We start from the raw sequence: 16,437 nt of genomic DNA on the forward strand, positions 1-16,437 counted from the left end.
GAGGTGGTGGCCAACTCGGCGCCGCTCTTCCACAACGAGCTCTTCCCCAACGAGCGCAACCACACGCTCTGCTTCGAGCGCTACCCCATGCAGGAGTGGGTGGCGGGCATGAACCTGTACCGCTCCTTCCTGGGCTTCCTGGCGCCGTGGCTGGTCATGCTGGCGGGCTACCGGGGCATCCTGCGCGCCGTGCGCACCAACGTGTCCACCGAGCGCGAGGAGAAGGCAAAGATCAAGCGGCTGGCGCTGAGCCTGGTGCTGATCGCGCTGCTGTGCTTCGCGCCGTACCACGTGCTGCTGCTGTGGCGGAGCGTGCTCTTCCTGCGCGCCCCTTGCAGCTGCGGTGGCGAGGAGATGCTCTTCCCGTCCTACCACGCTGCGCTGGCCCTGACCAGCCTCAACTGCGTGGCCGACCCCATCCTCTACTGCTTCGTCAACGAGGGCGCGCGCCACGACGTCGGCCGGGCGCTCACGCGACTCCTTGCCGCGCTCAGCTGCGGATCGCCCGTGCCCTCGATGCACATCGATGGACTCACCGGGGCCTCCGTCACCGTGGAGACACCCCTGGCCTCCAAAAAGACGGGCTTCTGCGGCGAGGTGAGGACGAGCTCCTACAAGGCCGAGCTGGAGGCCTTCAAAGACGAATGCCTTCAGATGACCATTCTCAGTGTTAAGAAGTAAACAGGGGTCAGCGACAACGGATGATACACTCCACGATGGACACTTGCTGCTCTGTGATATCGGGCACATCAAGTTGACTTATTTGTTTGGAGCAGGACAGACTATCTTCCATGTTTTTAATACTGTGGAAGTCTTTTTTAGCCACATGGCAGGACATGATCGATTCTGTATCTGTTATGTCTGATTACTGTATTGTATGCGCTGTAGGCAGTGTAACCGAAGGATAGGATTGCAATTCTGTTTCTCTTGAAAGTTAATTTATTGTTTGTGTCTTCTGTATGCGCAGCAGCCTTGGATTGGCTGAGTTCCACATCAATCAGTGCATAGCAGTTGGAGAGGACCCTTTCTCTCTCAGCTTCACTGGGTCTCTGGCCTGTTAATTTATAATATAGACTCCAAATTGTTTGTCGTATGAAAGTTACCCAAAGTGAAAAGGTTATTGAATGTCACTGTCTATTTTGTTTGTTTTTTTTTTTTTGCACATGTTTACATTTCTCTGTCAGAACTCTCTGAATGCCTTGCGTATAAACCCAGTAAGTTGAATGTCACTGTCGCCTCACCACAGGGTTGTAATTTCATGTAGCATCGTTATAACACAAGTAAAGAAAATAAAGGACGTCAAAGTACACAGCTGAACACCTCATAGAACACCTCCATAACCATCAGAACACCTCCATAACATGCCAGGAAGCTGTTGAAAGGGGAACAGATGGGGTTCAAAAGTACTGTATACCAGATGACACACAGAATCTAGACTCGGCCTCAACCCGAACACTCACTCATGTTGTTGTGAGGTGAGGATGTAGAATGTGAAAACAAACTGAGCTCATAAACGACAGGTGGAACAGAAGCACTAGTGAGTCAGCCTAACGAGGAACACTTTGATGAATCCTCTTGGTGCTTCTCTCTGAGCAGCACAATCAGTGCAACCCGTTATGGACACACTCACTGCAGATTTCTTTCCCTCCCAAGGGCCAAGAGTGTGCATCTTTGTGTGTGTGTGTGTGTGTGTGTGTGTGTCCTCTGGCTCTGGCCTCTGTAATATTAATCTCCTCAGCGCGAGCAGCCAGGCAGTAAGCGTGTATATTCTGCTCGCCGCCGGAGCAGAAGGGTGATCTTGAGATGTCAGGAAGACATAGCGTCTCGCCACGGACGGAAGATGGAGGGATGAAGAGGGAGAGAGGAAGAGAGAGAGAGGAATGGAGGGAGAGAGGGATAGTGGCTCCTCACTCAACCGTGCTCTCTGTGGTTCTCTGAGTCACCTGATCCGGCTAGCTACTAAAAGGCCTATTTATAGACTCTCCTCTGCAAACGCTGGCCGTTAGCCTCACCTGCCTGTCCAGACAAATGCCCACCCCACCTCCACCCCCACTCTCTCCCCACACACGCACAGGCACACACACACAGCCTGCCAGAAGTTGAGGTCATCAGCCCCCCCCACTGTCCAGGTTCTCCACCCGTGCTGCCCACACTCCCCCAACACCCACTTCCTCCTCAGAAAGGGCTAGTGCCAGCGGAGGCGGCTGGCCGCCCGACACAATGCCCGGTTAGCCCACGCCAACCTCGCCCTCTCGTCCCACCGCCCAGTGTTTTTGCCCGCTGACGCAGAACCAATTAAGGTCACCTCGCCAGCCCTGGCCACAATGAGAGCTTATCTGGCCAGCTGCAGGTCCTCTGCGTGCGGTCCGCCGCTGCTGCCGCCGCTCTGATCTGTGCTGCCGGATGCCGCCAGCCGCTGCTCCGAGGCGCTGAGGGAGCTGCGAAGGAGAGATGCCCGAGGGGCCGTCTGAGCGCTCAGTGTCTCAGTGACCTATTTCTGAGCCACCAGAGGTACTGGGAGAGCCATGTTAGAGCCAGACGTTAACTGAGATTAAATGAGATAAGGAAGGAGAAAGTAGCCAATCTCTCCATCTCTTTATTTTACCCTTGCCCCCCCTCTCTCTACTCTGTCTTTCTTTTGTTCACTATCTCCATCTTTATTCTCTCTGCCTCTTCCCCAGTCTCTCTCTACCTCTTTTCCATTCTTTCCCTGTCCCTGTTTAGTTCCATCTTTCACTTGTTCCCATGACTGACAGGCAAGTAGGGTGCCTCCGGTGCCTTGATCTTTCTCTCAGGTGACCGTACAGTGTTAAGAAATGAACAGGAGAAACTGTCAAAATGACCCCCATGAAAGATATCTCAGCAAACATTATGCAGATAACAATGAGTTATCCTGTGTAAAGTAGATGGCTTGTTATGATCCTCTCTGTGGCAGACCCACCCAATTTTTGTTCAGTCTGTCAGATCTCTGTGTGAGCTCCAGATTCAAATGCCAGACACCATCTCCACAGTCATGTGTCAGCGATCTGGAGGGAACATGCATGCACACACACACACAGACACACACACACACAGACACAGACACAGACACACAGACACAGACACAGACACACACACATCCATATCCATATCTACTCACACACTCATACGCATCTGCACAGCCATACACACATTAACAGACAAACATACATCCAGATACACGCAGACACATACATACATGCAGGGCTTAATTGGAGCCGGAACACGCCGGAACATGTTCCAGCACCTCCGACGTTGGATCCGGAACCTTTTTTATTGGATCCGTCAACTCTTACAATATAAATATAAATATAAAAAATAAATCGCCTAAACGAAAAATAAATAAATTACTGTTTGTGTAGTGTTCAATTTTAATATCTTTCTTATTAGTCTTTAGAAATAGGGGAAAGACCAAACAGGATACATCAAGCTAATCGAGGATTAGAAAGTGCTTTATCCACAATATTGGCAACAGGAGGGTGACGCGCCGTTCTGGGAGAGAGAAGTTGAGATGCTCTGCCAGCAGTTTTGCATCGATAGCCCGCGGAATGTCATCAGGGCTTTCAGGGAATACCACCTCTACCATCTCCTCCCCATTTGCCTTGTCGGCCCGCCGCTTGCCCGGTTCAACCCCTTTCCTCCTTACGTGAGGTCATGGATTTCTAAAGGACATAGGTGTAGAGAAAGAAGCAGGGTAATGGAGGCCGGGGGTCTGGATGCTGTATGGGCCATTTTGGACAAGTAGGCCTAGGCTACGGTAGGAAGAAATTGCGCTTCCACGCTGTATCTAGTTGATCATTGATTACTGGGTGTGGGTGGTCATGATTGCAATATATAGCATACTTTAGCGCCGAGGCTATTAGCCCCTTGTTGGACTGTTTTGTTGGTTCCCCTGTATAGCTGTTTTCCCGGTCTGTGTGCGCGCTTGTGTGTGTGCGCGCGTGAGTGTTTGTGTCTCCCGCTCCCTCTCTGTGTCATATTATGTGTCAGTTCCGATGTGTTTTGATTGGGGGGAGGTGTCCGGGGTGGAATAGGCCTTTATCACGGCAGCCGAAGTAGGAAGTGAACGGCCCTGTTCCTGTGTGAGCACAGGTGTTTCTAATTAAGTGTCAGATTCGGCCACAGTTACTTCAACCAGAGGCCTCGTTAATGTCTTTAGGAACACCTGTGGTTTGCCTGCCAACAGGAAATTGAACAGCCCTGCTTCAGCTGCCCGTGGGCTGCCGTGATAAAGGCCTATTGGTGTTCAGATAGATATTCAGATGTGTCAATCAGAAATTACTAATCATTCCACGCTGTATCTAGTTGATTATTGATTACTGGGTTTTCATCATTGCAATATATAGCATACTATAGCCCATATGTTTTTATTTCGGCCTACGCGTAGAATGTTTGTCTAGTGTTTTTCGATAATTTGATAATTGATAATTGCTGGTTTTTTTTTTTTTTTTTTTTACATTTTACACCCATGCAGTGCAGTGTTGCAAGTTCTGAAGTTAATAAACATTGCCCTGGTGTACACACCGCGTTGTTTAGTTTTTTTTTAGCTATGTACGCAGGTTTTTTTGTTATTGGTCCGTAACCTCAAATCCCCGTTTTGAGTCGCCAGATCTACCCCGCCTTTGCGCTCCGGCACCTCCCACTTTACAAATTAGGCACTGCACACATGTGCGCACACACACACACGTACACTCCTATACACGCACACATGCATACGCTTATACACACAAAAACTCTCTTACAATCAAACTCTTTTCCTTCCCCCCCCTCTCTCCCTCCCTCTCTCCCTCTGTCGTTCTTTCTGTGGTCGTTGGTCACCCAAGCGGGCCCAGCTGCTGAGTGAGTACCAGTGAGTCATCGGCGGCTGGCAGGACAGAACTTCCTGGGCCTGACCTTTTGACCTCCTGATTAACAGGAAGTGCATGTCTCAGCGCACGTGCTCAGTGGCCAAGGGCAGCCAACACCTAGGTGGCACCCTTCTGCGGAGTCTCCTTCCTGACACACACACACACACACACACACACACACACACACACACACACACAAACATCCAAGTGCACCCCTTACATAGCCTCATTCACACACACACACACACACACACACACACACACACACACACACACACACACACACACATCTGATAGGAGACTGCTGGAGGAGGCGTCCCTGTCTTGTCTCTAATGTCAGACCACCACAGGTCAGATGTCTCAGTGGTGCCCACCGAAGGGGCCGTGTCATAACAAAGGCTCCGTGTTGAACGGAGAGGTCTTGACAAATGTCCTCCTTCTATTTGTATTCCCTGACATGTTTTGTCAGGTCAGCAGTACTGCTTACATCAGAGAAAGGGAGGGAGGGCTTGCTTTCAACGCACTGCTGTACTTTATGGTACACTGATAAGTTGTCAAGTGAAATAAATGCAATTGTGGCTTTGAACAGTAAAAACATTTATGTATTTCCTTTACTTTATCATTTAAGTTTTAAAGATAGGGCACATTTTAAGCATGCATTTAGTTACATTTGAAGTAGGAGAAGGCTCTGAGAGGGATAGCTCTATATAACATGCACCCTGCCCTAATCTGGCTCCGATCTCTACGCCACATCAGAGGCAGCTCCTCTCAGAGCACGATTAGCTGTGAGACAAGGCCATTATAAAATGCATGACTCAGCACATTGCAGCATAGTTCAGCTCTCTGATCTCCCCGATGTCATGCTTTAATATCTTTTGTGAGAGCAGAATGGGATGAAAGTGAACATCAAAAGACAAAAACTGCCCCTTCATCAAAACTGAGTTGTGCCTTTTGAATTGAACAAACCTGGTGGACGATTAACCCTGATTTTAAGTGGGCGTTATTTAAAAAAAAGAAATTCCAGTTATAAGTCCATTCTTTTTTTGCTTTAAAGACCTCTCCCACAGCAATATCCTGAACTCCACAGGGACCACTTAGTTTTACAAGAAATGATGTCTTCTCTTTTCCTTGTTCTGTCTCCTCTAGCTGCCCAGCCGGTGGGATGCAGTTTAGTTTGTAGTCTAGAGGATCTCTCAGGCCTCCGGAAAGGCATGTTGCACTTCAATTTGCTTTGCCACCCACCAGGATAAATTGTGTGTTATTTAACATGGAAAATATAAAGCTAGATTTATGCCAGCAGGGAGCAGGACAACATGACTGATTCCATGAATGCATTTTAATAATCGCGCTGCAGACAGAACTGCAACTGCTCACCTTGCTGTACATTTCAACAAGGTTTTAATTTGCATCCTATTACAGCAGTGAATTTGAGCAAAACAGCAGCAGAGATATGCGGTACTTCAAGGTACAAAACCTTTAGAATTCTAGAAGTAAAGCTGCACAAACTCATATTTTTTACATAAAACAAATATCAAAGACATTTTGCTTATTATCTGTGATATTTTTAAATGTCAGTGTCTATCCCTTTCAAGTTTACATTGAAATGCTGACTTCCTGGAAAGATGGCCAGTCCCTGACAATATTTCAATACTGTTAGCAGTGCATAACAAACAAAAGTAACAGTCAGCCAGTTAGATCCCTCTTATGTACAGAATATATTAAGTTTACATCATAAAATTGCATGGGATTACACAAACACAGCATATGCATGACAGTAATGGCATTTTCCTCTACAGAGCATAGCCATAAACAGTATACAGTTGGGGTCCTGCTTATTTAGGTTATGACAACGGATGTGTCCTAAGACAACAACTGAAGTTGACTGTAGGGACTTGTAGGTACACACAGACACACACACACACACACACATACATACACACACACACACACAGTCTTTCTCTCTCTCTCTCTCACACACACACACACACACACACACACACACACACACACACACACACAAACACACACACACACAAACACACATACGCCCCAAACTTCAGGCCAACAAGTAGGAGCAACACTTTTGAAAAAGCACTATAAAAAAAAAAAAAGTCTCTCCAATGTTTTATCCTCAGATGACTGCAGCTTCAACCACATAAGGCTAAACATACAGCTCACGGCATCATTTTCTAGGAAAGGACACAGACAATTATTGCCAGATACCATTATATCAAACTTTTCTTCTCACTATTTCTGGCCCTAACATGGGAAACCAGTTAGTGTTTCACAGAAGAACAATGTCAACTTTTTGTTAATTTAGTTTTAACTATCCTTTATAAACCCGCTGCTGTTGTTCTGGTGTGCCGTGCAAGAGCCGGGTCCCAAAGGGGTCCAATTGTTGTCGTGTCCCTGCTGACGTCAGGGGCCTCACAGGGGGGCCCCGTCTGGAGAAGCACCGGGGTGGTGGGAAGACACGCTCCCAGCTGCAGGGGAACGAAGGAGACAGAGTCGGGATGTGGTCACATTTCCCATGGTCCCTTCCCCTGAGTAAACAACACTACTGAACTGACAGGCTCGAACTGATGGACACACACACACAGAGAAAGAGAGAGAGATGAAGAATGTATGATTATGAAAGAAAAAAACGGGTTGGATTTAAAGAGAAAAGAAAGATAGGACAGAAGTGATGGATGAATGGATGGATAGATGGATGGAGAAAAAGAGTGATGAAGAGATGAAAAAAGGGAGGAGGGGAGGATACAAGCACATGGCAGTCAAGAGAAAAAGAAGAGAGTAAGGGGAGGGGGGGCATGAAACATGAAAGAAAGATGGGAATGGCAAGAGAGAGAGAGAGAGAGAGAGAGGATGGGAGTATGAGAGAGAGGGGATGGGAGCAAGAGAATGTGTATGCATGTGTGTGTGTGTGTATGACAACAACATGCACCAGAAGACCACAGGGACGGTCTTAACTATAAGGACATCAGGGCCTAATCACAAAACACTCACACACACACACTCACCCACTCACACACTATCAGCAAACAAAAGTACAGGCAGGAGAACTGTCCAGTCATGGACCTCATTAAGCTGGTCTGTAGTACAGTATGTAGTGGATCTCATTAAGCTGGTCTGTAGTCCAGTATGTAGTGGACATCATTAAGCTGGCCTGTAGTCCAGTATGTAGTGGACCTCATTAAGCTGGTCTGTGAGCCAGTATGGACCTCATTAAGCTGGCCTGTAGTCCAGTATGTAGTGGACCTCATTAAGCTGGTCTGTGGGCCAGCTTCTCGGGGCCGAGGTCCCGCAGCTTGACGGGGTTTCCCAGAACTATTAATCCGTTTTGAATTGGCCTTATGCAATGTCCCGAGGGGGCCTCATTTGTCTGATTACCTGCCTAACACCGAAGCGCTTTCACAACGGCCCACGGGAGCCAGGCCATTGGCCTGACCACTGCATTTTGGAACCACAAACAGCGACATACCCCAGACCACCCTCCAGTGTCTCTTAACACTCGCAAATAATTCAACAGATAAAATATGCAAATATGCAAATATGCATAAAGTGTTAAGATGCTGTTGTAAATGACATGCTTCCTGTGTGCTGCGTCGTTCACATTGGTCACGGTATAGAGCTGAGCGCTGAACGGGACGCGCTGTACTGCCGGGAATGCGGGCGGAGAGGGAGAATAGTAAACAACTGTGCACTGCCCTGCACTGTGCACGGCCACGAAAAATAAACAAGGACAAGATAAAGGCCCTGCATTCTCCACAAGCCACTACACAACCGCAATCTTATTAGCATCGTCTTTTTCTGGACTATTTTCGCTTTATGGAGCAGCGCTATTTCTGGTGTTTCTGTTTTTTTTTTTTTTGTTGATATGTGAGAAGAGGACTTTCTGTTGTTGCAGGTTTTCGGATCCATCTGTGTTATTTCTAGTCACACCATATCGAGTTACTTGTATCTTGTTGCCCTTCCCTGCATAGGCCTGTTTTGTCAGATGCTTTTGAACATATCATGATGTGTGTGTGTGTGTGTGTGTGTGTGTGTGTGTGTGTGTGTGTGTGTGTTGTGGGTAGGTGTGTGTGTGTGTGTGGGGGGTATCTGTCTTAGCTTGCCAGGGCTAGCCATCCAAGCCTGTTTTTTTTTCTGATTACATAATAATATTTCTACTGTACATTGCAGCATTCAGCATTTTCCCACAGACTCTCACCAGAGATGAACTTGAGCAAATAAACGCTGAGGGGTAAGAGAATCGAATGAGGGGTAAGAGAATTCCATCTACGTGATCCAATGCCTATAAGGCCGCCTCGACCTTGTTCACGGACCGTCCTGCTTACCCACGCTTCTCTTGGAATCCGGCCACAGCGCAGCCTCGGGCAGTGTCTGTGGTGAGACCACAGCCATTTAAATTGTGCCTTTTATTGGTTATAAGAACATAAACATGCCCTGAAAGGACTTTATTATAAAAGCTGGGAGTCAGTTTAATGTAAAACACATTTGAATGTTTTTTTGGGGGGGTTTTAACAGATGTTCCAAATGCTCAACTGATTTCTCTTGTCATGCCTTCATTAGCATTTGTTGTCTTTGATGAGTTTTGTTTTGTGCTTTCAAGTGTTTGCAACCGTAGAGAGGAATTCCTGACACAGCTGAGTTCACACAGTCTGCTTTGGACAGAGGGGTGCGGGAGAACATTTTAGGCCACATGCTGAAGGCTGTCACTCAGGGATGTAGTGGAGGCTAAATGCAAGTAAGCGCAGTTTACCCACCTCTGACATTTCAGAAATAGAGTTTATCCACCTCTCAAAAGAGTTTATTCACCAATTGCAACTTTTACCATTTAAAAATCACACTGTATTATCCACATTCACAATATGTACACTCATCAACACTCTAGAAACCATTTAATACCACTTTTATTGTTATTGTTATGAACATTGGGCAATAACCTCCACCATCATCAAACATATTCTGAATGCCTTTTTTTAACTCGATACCACATGGCGCAGTCCACCTTAACATGATCACAGAATTCATAGTTTACCCACCTCTTATTTTACCACTACACCCCTGCTGTCAATGGTGCATTTTTAATTCCATTATTTTGCAATGACTGTAAGCTTGTACAAGAATTACTTGAATTGCTCTTGAAATTATTTCAATTATTTGCCAACCACAACCACATTTCGCAATACAGGGATAGATTGAAGCTACTGACAGGAAAAAAAACAACAACCTAGTGGTTGTTGTTAGCGTTACCCCTAATACTGTAGGCTACAACTCCACAGATTCCACATCATTTCCAGTGGAGGGGGTGTTGGTGGTGGACAGCTATATCTATTTGTTTTGTTTTTAACCTCAATTTGTTTTGCTGTTTTGTCCATATTCTAATGGCCTATACTTTTGCCTGTTACATATGTGCAGTGATAGCCTATGGGTCATTCCACATCAATTCAACCAGGGCCCACGCACTTAGGTCTCAAAAAATTCTGAAAAAATTACCAGGTGTACCTACAGTATAATACACAGGAAACACACTGTAAAATTACTTTTATATACGATCAATACTTTCCAAGTAACATCCAGTTTTACGGCTGTAAACCATGTAGGTGGCTCATATTTTGCCTGCTGGTACATAAATAAGAATTGTATGTAGCAAAATCATCACGTTTGGTCTGGATGATCCTGCATGGTCATAGTTGTCTCAAAGTTGTGATCAAAATTTTATTGGAGTTTTTGGCTGGGCTCTGTTTAGGCCTTCAGAAGACATATTTGTACTCGACATAGGCTCTTAATTTATTTTCCTTATTGAGATACATAGAAACACTCTTACAAAAAGCAATGCACAGAAAATAAATTCCTTCAGGGTCTGAACAACAGACCTCACAAGTCTGAATAATCATTTTGGATCTCATTGCCAGAGCACCCCAACACCTTGTGGGAATGTACAAAGATTTTTTTAAAATATTTTTTTCTTTATTCTCCATGATCCCTTCTTTTTAAAAACACCAATTTGACTTGTCTGTTATCCTTTATTTTTTATGTCCCACCCTGTACATGGGCAAAATGCACCATTGCCACTGAAATCACTGAATCACTGAAATTGAAAAGAATATCCCGACCCCTGCTCAGGTACTCTCAGGTGATCACGTCAGAGCAAAATTTGCCTTTGGTTATTTACTTTTTATTTACTTGAGCTATGGTCTTGTGAACTTTGACAAAAAAAAAGAGGCCGAACAAAATCGACACCCTCCTCCACCCGTAAAACTGGCTGTAACTTGTAAAGTATTGATCTTACATAGTAATTTTACAGTGTGTCTCCTGGGTAACACAGGTACACCTGGTAATTTATAAAAAAAAATCTATCTATCTATCTATCTATCTATCTATCTATCTATCTATCTATCGTAGCACGCCATCTAGTGTCAAAGTATAGAATTGTTAAAGAGTGTGTTGTGTTTTCGAAGTCTCTGATTGGACAGTGATTATTGCTTCCTAGGGTAGAGGTCACAATTACAACACGTGTGTGTTGGTGGCTCACTGTTTTGTGTTTTACCATGGAAAGAAGTTACATCTTTATTTACGCGTCGGATTGAACTAATACTTATTACGTTGTATTTTAATTATATTATAACCATGTCGCAAGCCATTTCAGAAAGCAGCAGCGATGAGGAAAACGAAGCACAACAACCTAAACGTGAGTGGCTAACATGGTATACTAATGTTAGCAGGGTTAATGCTTTCTCTCTCTCCCTCATACAGTTTTGTTCCGTTTAATTTACCTGCTATTGTCAAAGTTTTGGAAATGTGTAAATAATATTTTAGCAGTTGTTATGTAGTAATGCTCAGTGACAATCTCGCATTAAACAATATGTAGCTTGTTAGCAAGCTTGCTGAAGTTCACATCACATGAGCATAGGTTTTGCATGATTAAGGTTCGCTGCAATTTTTTTTAACTAGGAAGAGGATACATTGAACCATGTTGACAAGCCACGGGTTTACATGGCTTATGTATATGCTACTCATAGCTTATTCATATTCGGCATCACTTGCGGTTTACAGGTACGAGGTATGAGTGTCCAGAAGACTTCACGTCAGTGTCGTACGCCCCATGCCAAAGTGCAAGAAGACAGAGCGTATTCGACGAAAACAAGGAGCTGTGGCTCATCAAGGCCCCAGTTAATTTCGATCCTCGCAGGTGAGACATTCAAACAGGCATTTTGTGCTCCCATGAGACAGAAATGTTTTTTGGTGTTTAGAATTGTCTTAGTAGAAATGTTGACACTGTAACCGTTTTCATGGTGGAGCCAATTTGGGTAATGTAGGCTAGTATGTCCTGATGTCTCATGTCAATAAGGCAAACAAACAAAAATGTAGTCTTGACAACTTTGCATGCATATAAACCAGGGCCCCATGTATATCCTCCGATCTATCTGTCTATGTAATTGGTGCTGAGTAGCCCTAACTCTAACTCTCCATACCCAGTCTTTCCGGCAAGAAGTTGCCTCTGGTGGGCCTCACGACGGTTAAGACGGGCAAGGCCGGCGCTACCCAGCAGATCTTCAGTGTGCTGGGGGGACGCTCGACCTCCACGAGCCTCCGGCTTCTAACCAGCGACCCCAGCCAGCCGGACACCCACCTGTGTGCCCCAGCCTTCTCCGGTGTGCTCAACGTCTCTGAGAGCTACGGAGACTGCAGCTCCAACCAGGGCCCCATTGCTGTCCCTGCTGCCCCAGCACCTCAGCTCCCCAACGGGCTGCGCCAGCGCTACTTCCCCTTTGGGAGCAGCAGACCTGCTACGGCCCCTGCGGAGGAGGTGGTGGCCGAGGAGGCGACCGTGCCCGTCCGGCCGGTGAAGACGGAGCCGGACCACGGTCAGGAGACGCCCCGGAAGAGGAAGAAGGAGAAACGAATAAAGGTGGAGCAGGAGGAGGAAGAAGCTGCTTCTGTGGCCGTGAAGGTGGAGCCGATGGACGAGAGCATGATGGCTGAGCAGGTGACAGAGGAGAGGAAAAAGAAGAAGAAGAAGAAGGATAAAGAGAGAGAGAGAGAAAAGGTGGAGGGGGTAGTGGACCCCTGGGTAAGAGTCAAACAAGAGCCTGTGGACAGAGATGAAGTGGACTCTGAGTCTGTACATAAAAAGAAGAAAAAGAAGAAAATTAAAACTGATGATTAGATTTTGTGCGTTTGTGTTATGTTTTCTACATATTATGGCCATGTAAACATCTACTATATTTGAAAGTGTTCTGAAACACTATTAAGAATGCACGTGTTGCATTAAGAATGTGAATAATGTGGCATAATTAAATATTGAAGACCCATTCAATAGAAATATGTATCAAATGTTGTTTTCGTTCTTCAAGGCTAAAACATACTGCCACATTGAGGGACAGGATTGTAAGTTTTTTAAGTGAAATTGATCCCTGTTTTTTTGTTTGTTTGTTTGTTTGTTTGTTTGTTTAAGGCAAATGCCTACTTGACTTAGTGTCATTCACCCCCAATGAGTCAAAGGAACACAATAACCCTGTCATACCAAAAACTGCATAGGAAATAGAGGTGCAGTACGTGTCTTACACCACAAGATGGCGAGAATGCTTAGTAAACGATGGTCTCTTCTCTTCCCATTCGGTTGTAGTGGGTCGTGTAGTTGGCGCTCGTTGTCATCCTCCTATACTGCACCGGGGTATGGTCCTGTTTGCTAATGAGCAGAACCTTAGCGCCCCCACCTCCGCGCTAGCAAAAGCCCTACGCACCTACCTCCACCCTCGATGTTTAAAAGCAGCAGTCACTCGCTTTCTCTGACGCATTCATTTCCCTTGCATCTATCCCCACTGCCCAGATATTAACCCCACACCCAATCATTGTGATGGGCGTTCCAGTTATTCCATGAAGCGGTTCCATTCCAGCTCAACATTATCCAACTGTTGTTTTATGCAGCTAGGCGTGTGCATAAAACATACAATGTACTCGGAATTCAAGTCAGAGGCCCATTCATTGTAGTGTAAGCCTATTCAAAACCTGTTTTTAAAAGTGTTATTTCAGGCCTGAATGAATTAATGGTAACAAATATTTGGACAACTGAACCCTGACCCCTATCCAGGATAGGATATTCACACACGTTTGCATTCTTAGCATCTAATTTAGTCAGCAACCGTAGGGGGCATGTATGTATACTGAGAATGTGTCTAATTGTGCGTGTAGCCTATGTGACAACACCAGCGCTGCCGTGCTCAGATGACATTCGTGAGCCACATCCGCCAGCGGCACTTTTGATCTCAGGCGCGTACAACAAGGTGACATCCGGTAGCTACGAGAGACCCCCTGCCACCTGATCCATGTCTGTACGCGGACACCTAGCAGCAGCGCGTGACACCAAAGGACATCAGTCACACCTTATGCATGTCACATACACAAACGTTTCACACGCAGTCAGCCACGCCAGATTACACGACATGTGATGAGAAGACGTTGCTAGCCGCGGAACCGCGGCGTGATGAGTGTCTGTCAGGGGCGCCTGCAGGAATTAATGCTAAAAAAAAAAACGCGTGGACAGTATTTTTCCTTTAGGTTCGTGCATACATAGCATAACAACATCCACATGCAATAATGCAACAACAACGTCTACAATCACCTATTCATTTGGGCAACTTTATACATCCCTATACAGGCTAAAGCTACCTTTAGTTGTGTTATAGCTACTGTAACGTCTGGCTTTAAACAGCTGTAATGCAGTCGTTCTGACAAGCACACCAATTGCTTAGCCAACCTTGTTCTTGCCCATCTTGAATAGCTCCTCTAGCTTTGTTGCCTCCATCCTTTCTGTTTTCGTTGTTTAAACTTGTGATATCCATGATGAGTATTGAGTTAGTGAATTAGCTCAACATTGTGTGCTGATAACCATATAGAAAGCCGAGTAAAAGAAAACAAGTAGCATATGCGTGCCTGCGTGCGTATTCTCTCCTGCTCAAACAAGTGTTCACTAACTTTACTTAATAAAAAATTGTAAATAGCCTGATGGCATGCAACTAATGGGATACTGTGCATAGTTGGAAAGGTATGGTAGGCCAATATGGTGTGAATATACAGACACACAAGGTACATTTTCTCTCGTTGTTGAGTGTTGGTACGCACAGTGCGTACGGACGTACACCTGCAGGTGCGCCTGGTGTCTGTAACTGCTGCAGTAGGCTATCACATTAGCAGCGTCAAGGTGACGTGACACCCGCGCAGTCATAAACAACGGCTCTCACACGTCCGCAAGCTGGAGACCCCGACCGAAGAGTCCATGTGCGCAACGGCTTAATAATGCGTGGTGCGAGCCGGTGCGGTGCGCCATGAGCGCTCCGCGAGTTCTCCCTCGCTGAACACTAAGCACTGTCTGCCGAGGCAGATGAATAATTGAATGCAGTCTGAAGTTCGGATGCAACGTGTCCAGACTGCAGAGCAGCGCCCGGCCTGTGCGACCCAGCCGATGCATAGGCTATGATAAGAGAGAGGAGGAGGGCGAGGGGGTTGGGGCCGATTGAGATTGGGTTGGGGATGGGAGGAGGGAGTGAGGGATTCATGTTTTAAGTCAATCTCGTTTGCACCCACCTCGCTCTCATTTTCAAAGCAGTCTTTCGTCTCTCTCTTTCAACCTCTGCAGCAGTTCCTCCTCTCCCCATTGCACACTCTCTCTCTCTCTCTCTCTCTCTCTCTCTCTCTCTCTCTCTGTACCCAAGCATGCTCCAGCCGGCCTGCGGCAACCAGGGGAAGGAGGAGATGCTGATGGTGGTGGTGGGGGTGTTGCTATGGCAACGCAGACCTGCCAAGGACCACGGAGCCGGCATTGGAATGGATTGGGTGTGTGTGTGTGTGTGTGTGTTTGGAGGAGGGGTATTGGTAGCAGAACAGCACACCAAGACCAATTGTGCGAACATCATTAACTGCTTTTTTTTGTATTTCCAAAATTGCTTTTTTGTTATTTTCTTATCTTGAGAAGAGACAAAGCAAAGGCCCTCTTCACACTTGCCTCCTCCTTTTTCACGCCTCTCTCTCTCTCTCTCTCTTTCTCTCTCTTTGTGCCTCCTTTTGTTTCTGTGTCGGCGGAGTCTGTCCTCTCCTGGCCAGGCTGTGCAGGTGATGATAACACAGCTCAGGCAGGTAACCGACATGGCAGGGACCACTGGCATGCAGCAGTGCTTACTTGTTCTTCCCTGCTCAGATGAATGACTGTCTGAGGGACTCTCTTTCCCCAAAGCCAAAAGTGGGCTTCCCTTGTAGAGGCGCACAAGGAGCAGACTCATCCCTCATTTGGCCCAGATCCGCACCGCTTAACTCAGGGCCCACTTTGGTCCTGCAGTCGGTTCCGATGTGCAAACTCAGTTGGCGTTGCCTGCAAGCCTCTCGTGCCGCACCAGAAACATCATTGCATACTGATGCCTTGAGCGTGACGCATCCGCCCATCACCACCACCCTCCGCGCAAGGTGTGTCGGTCAGAAGGACTCACGCAGCAGCAGACGGCTCACTGCCCACCGTACAGTGGCCTCTGCAACTGTTAAAGCAACTCAATGCAGTTTTTTGTAACCTTAAAAT

General features: G+C 46.4%; 2 protein-coding genes across 2 annotated transcripts in view; both read left to right on the forward strand.

Moving 5' to 3' along the window:
* gpr4 (G protein-coupled receptor 4) overlaps positions 1 to 3,155 on the forward strand; it is a 3,656-nt gene extending 501 nt beyond the window's left edge. The window contains exon 1 of the mRNA XM_048263881.1: positions 1 to 3,155. This exon is cut by the window's left edge and continues 501 nt beyond it. Coding sequence (XP_048119838.1) covers positions 1 to 681 — 681 coding nt within the window. The 3' untranslated portion in view covers positions 682 to 3,155.
* An 8,214-nt stretch (positions 3,156 to 11,369) lies between these two features.
* On the forward strand, positions 11,370 to 13,198 carry polr1g (RNA polymerase I subunit G). Its single transcript, XM_048264976.1, has 3 exons — positions 11,370 to 11,559; positions 11,925 to 12,060; positions 12,348 to 13,198. Exons 1-3 carry the CDS (start codon positions 11,499 to 11,501, stop codon positions 13,036 to 13,038), a joined length of 888 nt encoding a protein of 295 aa, XP_048120933.1. The 5' UTR covers positions 11,370 to 11,498; the 3' UTR covers positions 13,039 to 13,198.
* Positions 13,199 to 16,437: the final 3,239 nt, after the last annotated feature.

The sequence above is a fragment of the Alosa alosa genome, chromosome 15 (genome assembly GCF_017589495.1).
Source record: "Alosa alosa isolate M-15738 ecotype Scorff River chromosome 15, AALO_Geno_1.1, whole genome shotgun sequence".
In the NCBI taxonomy this organism is placed as follows: domain Eukaryota; kingdom Metazoa; phylum Chordata; class Actinopteri; order Clupeiformes; family Clupeidae; genus Alosa; species Alosa alosa.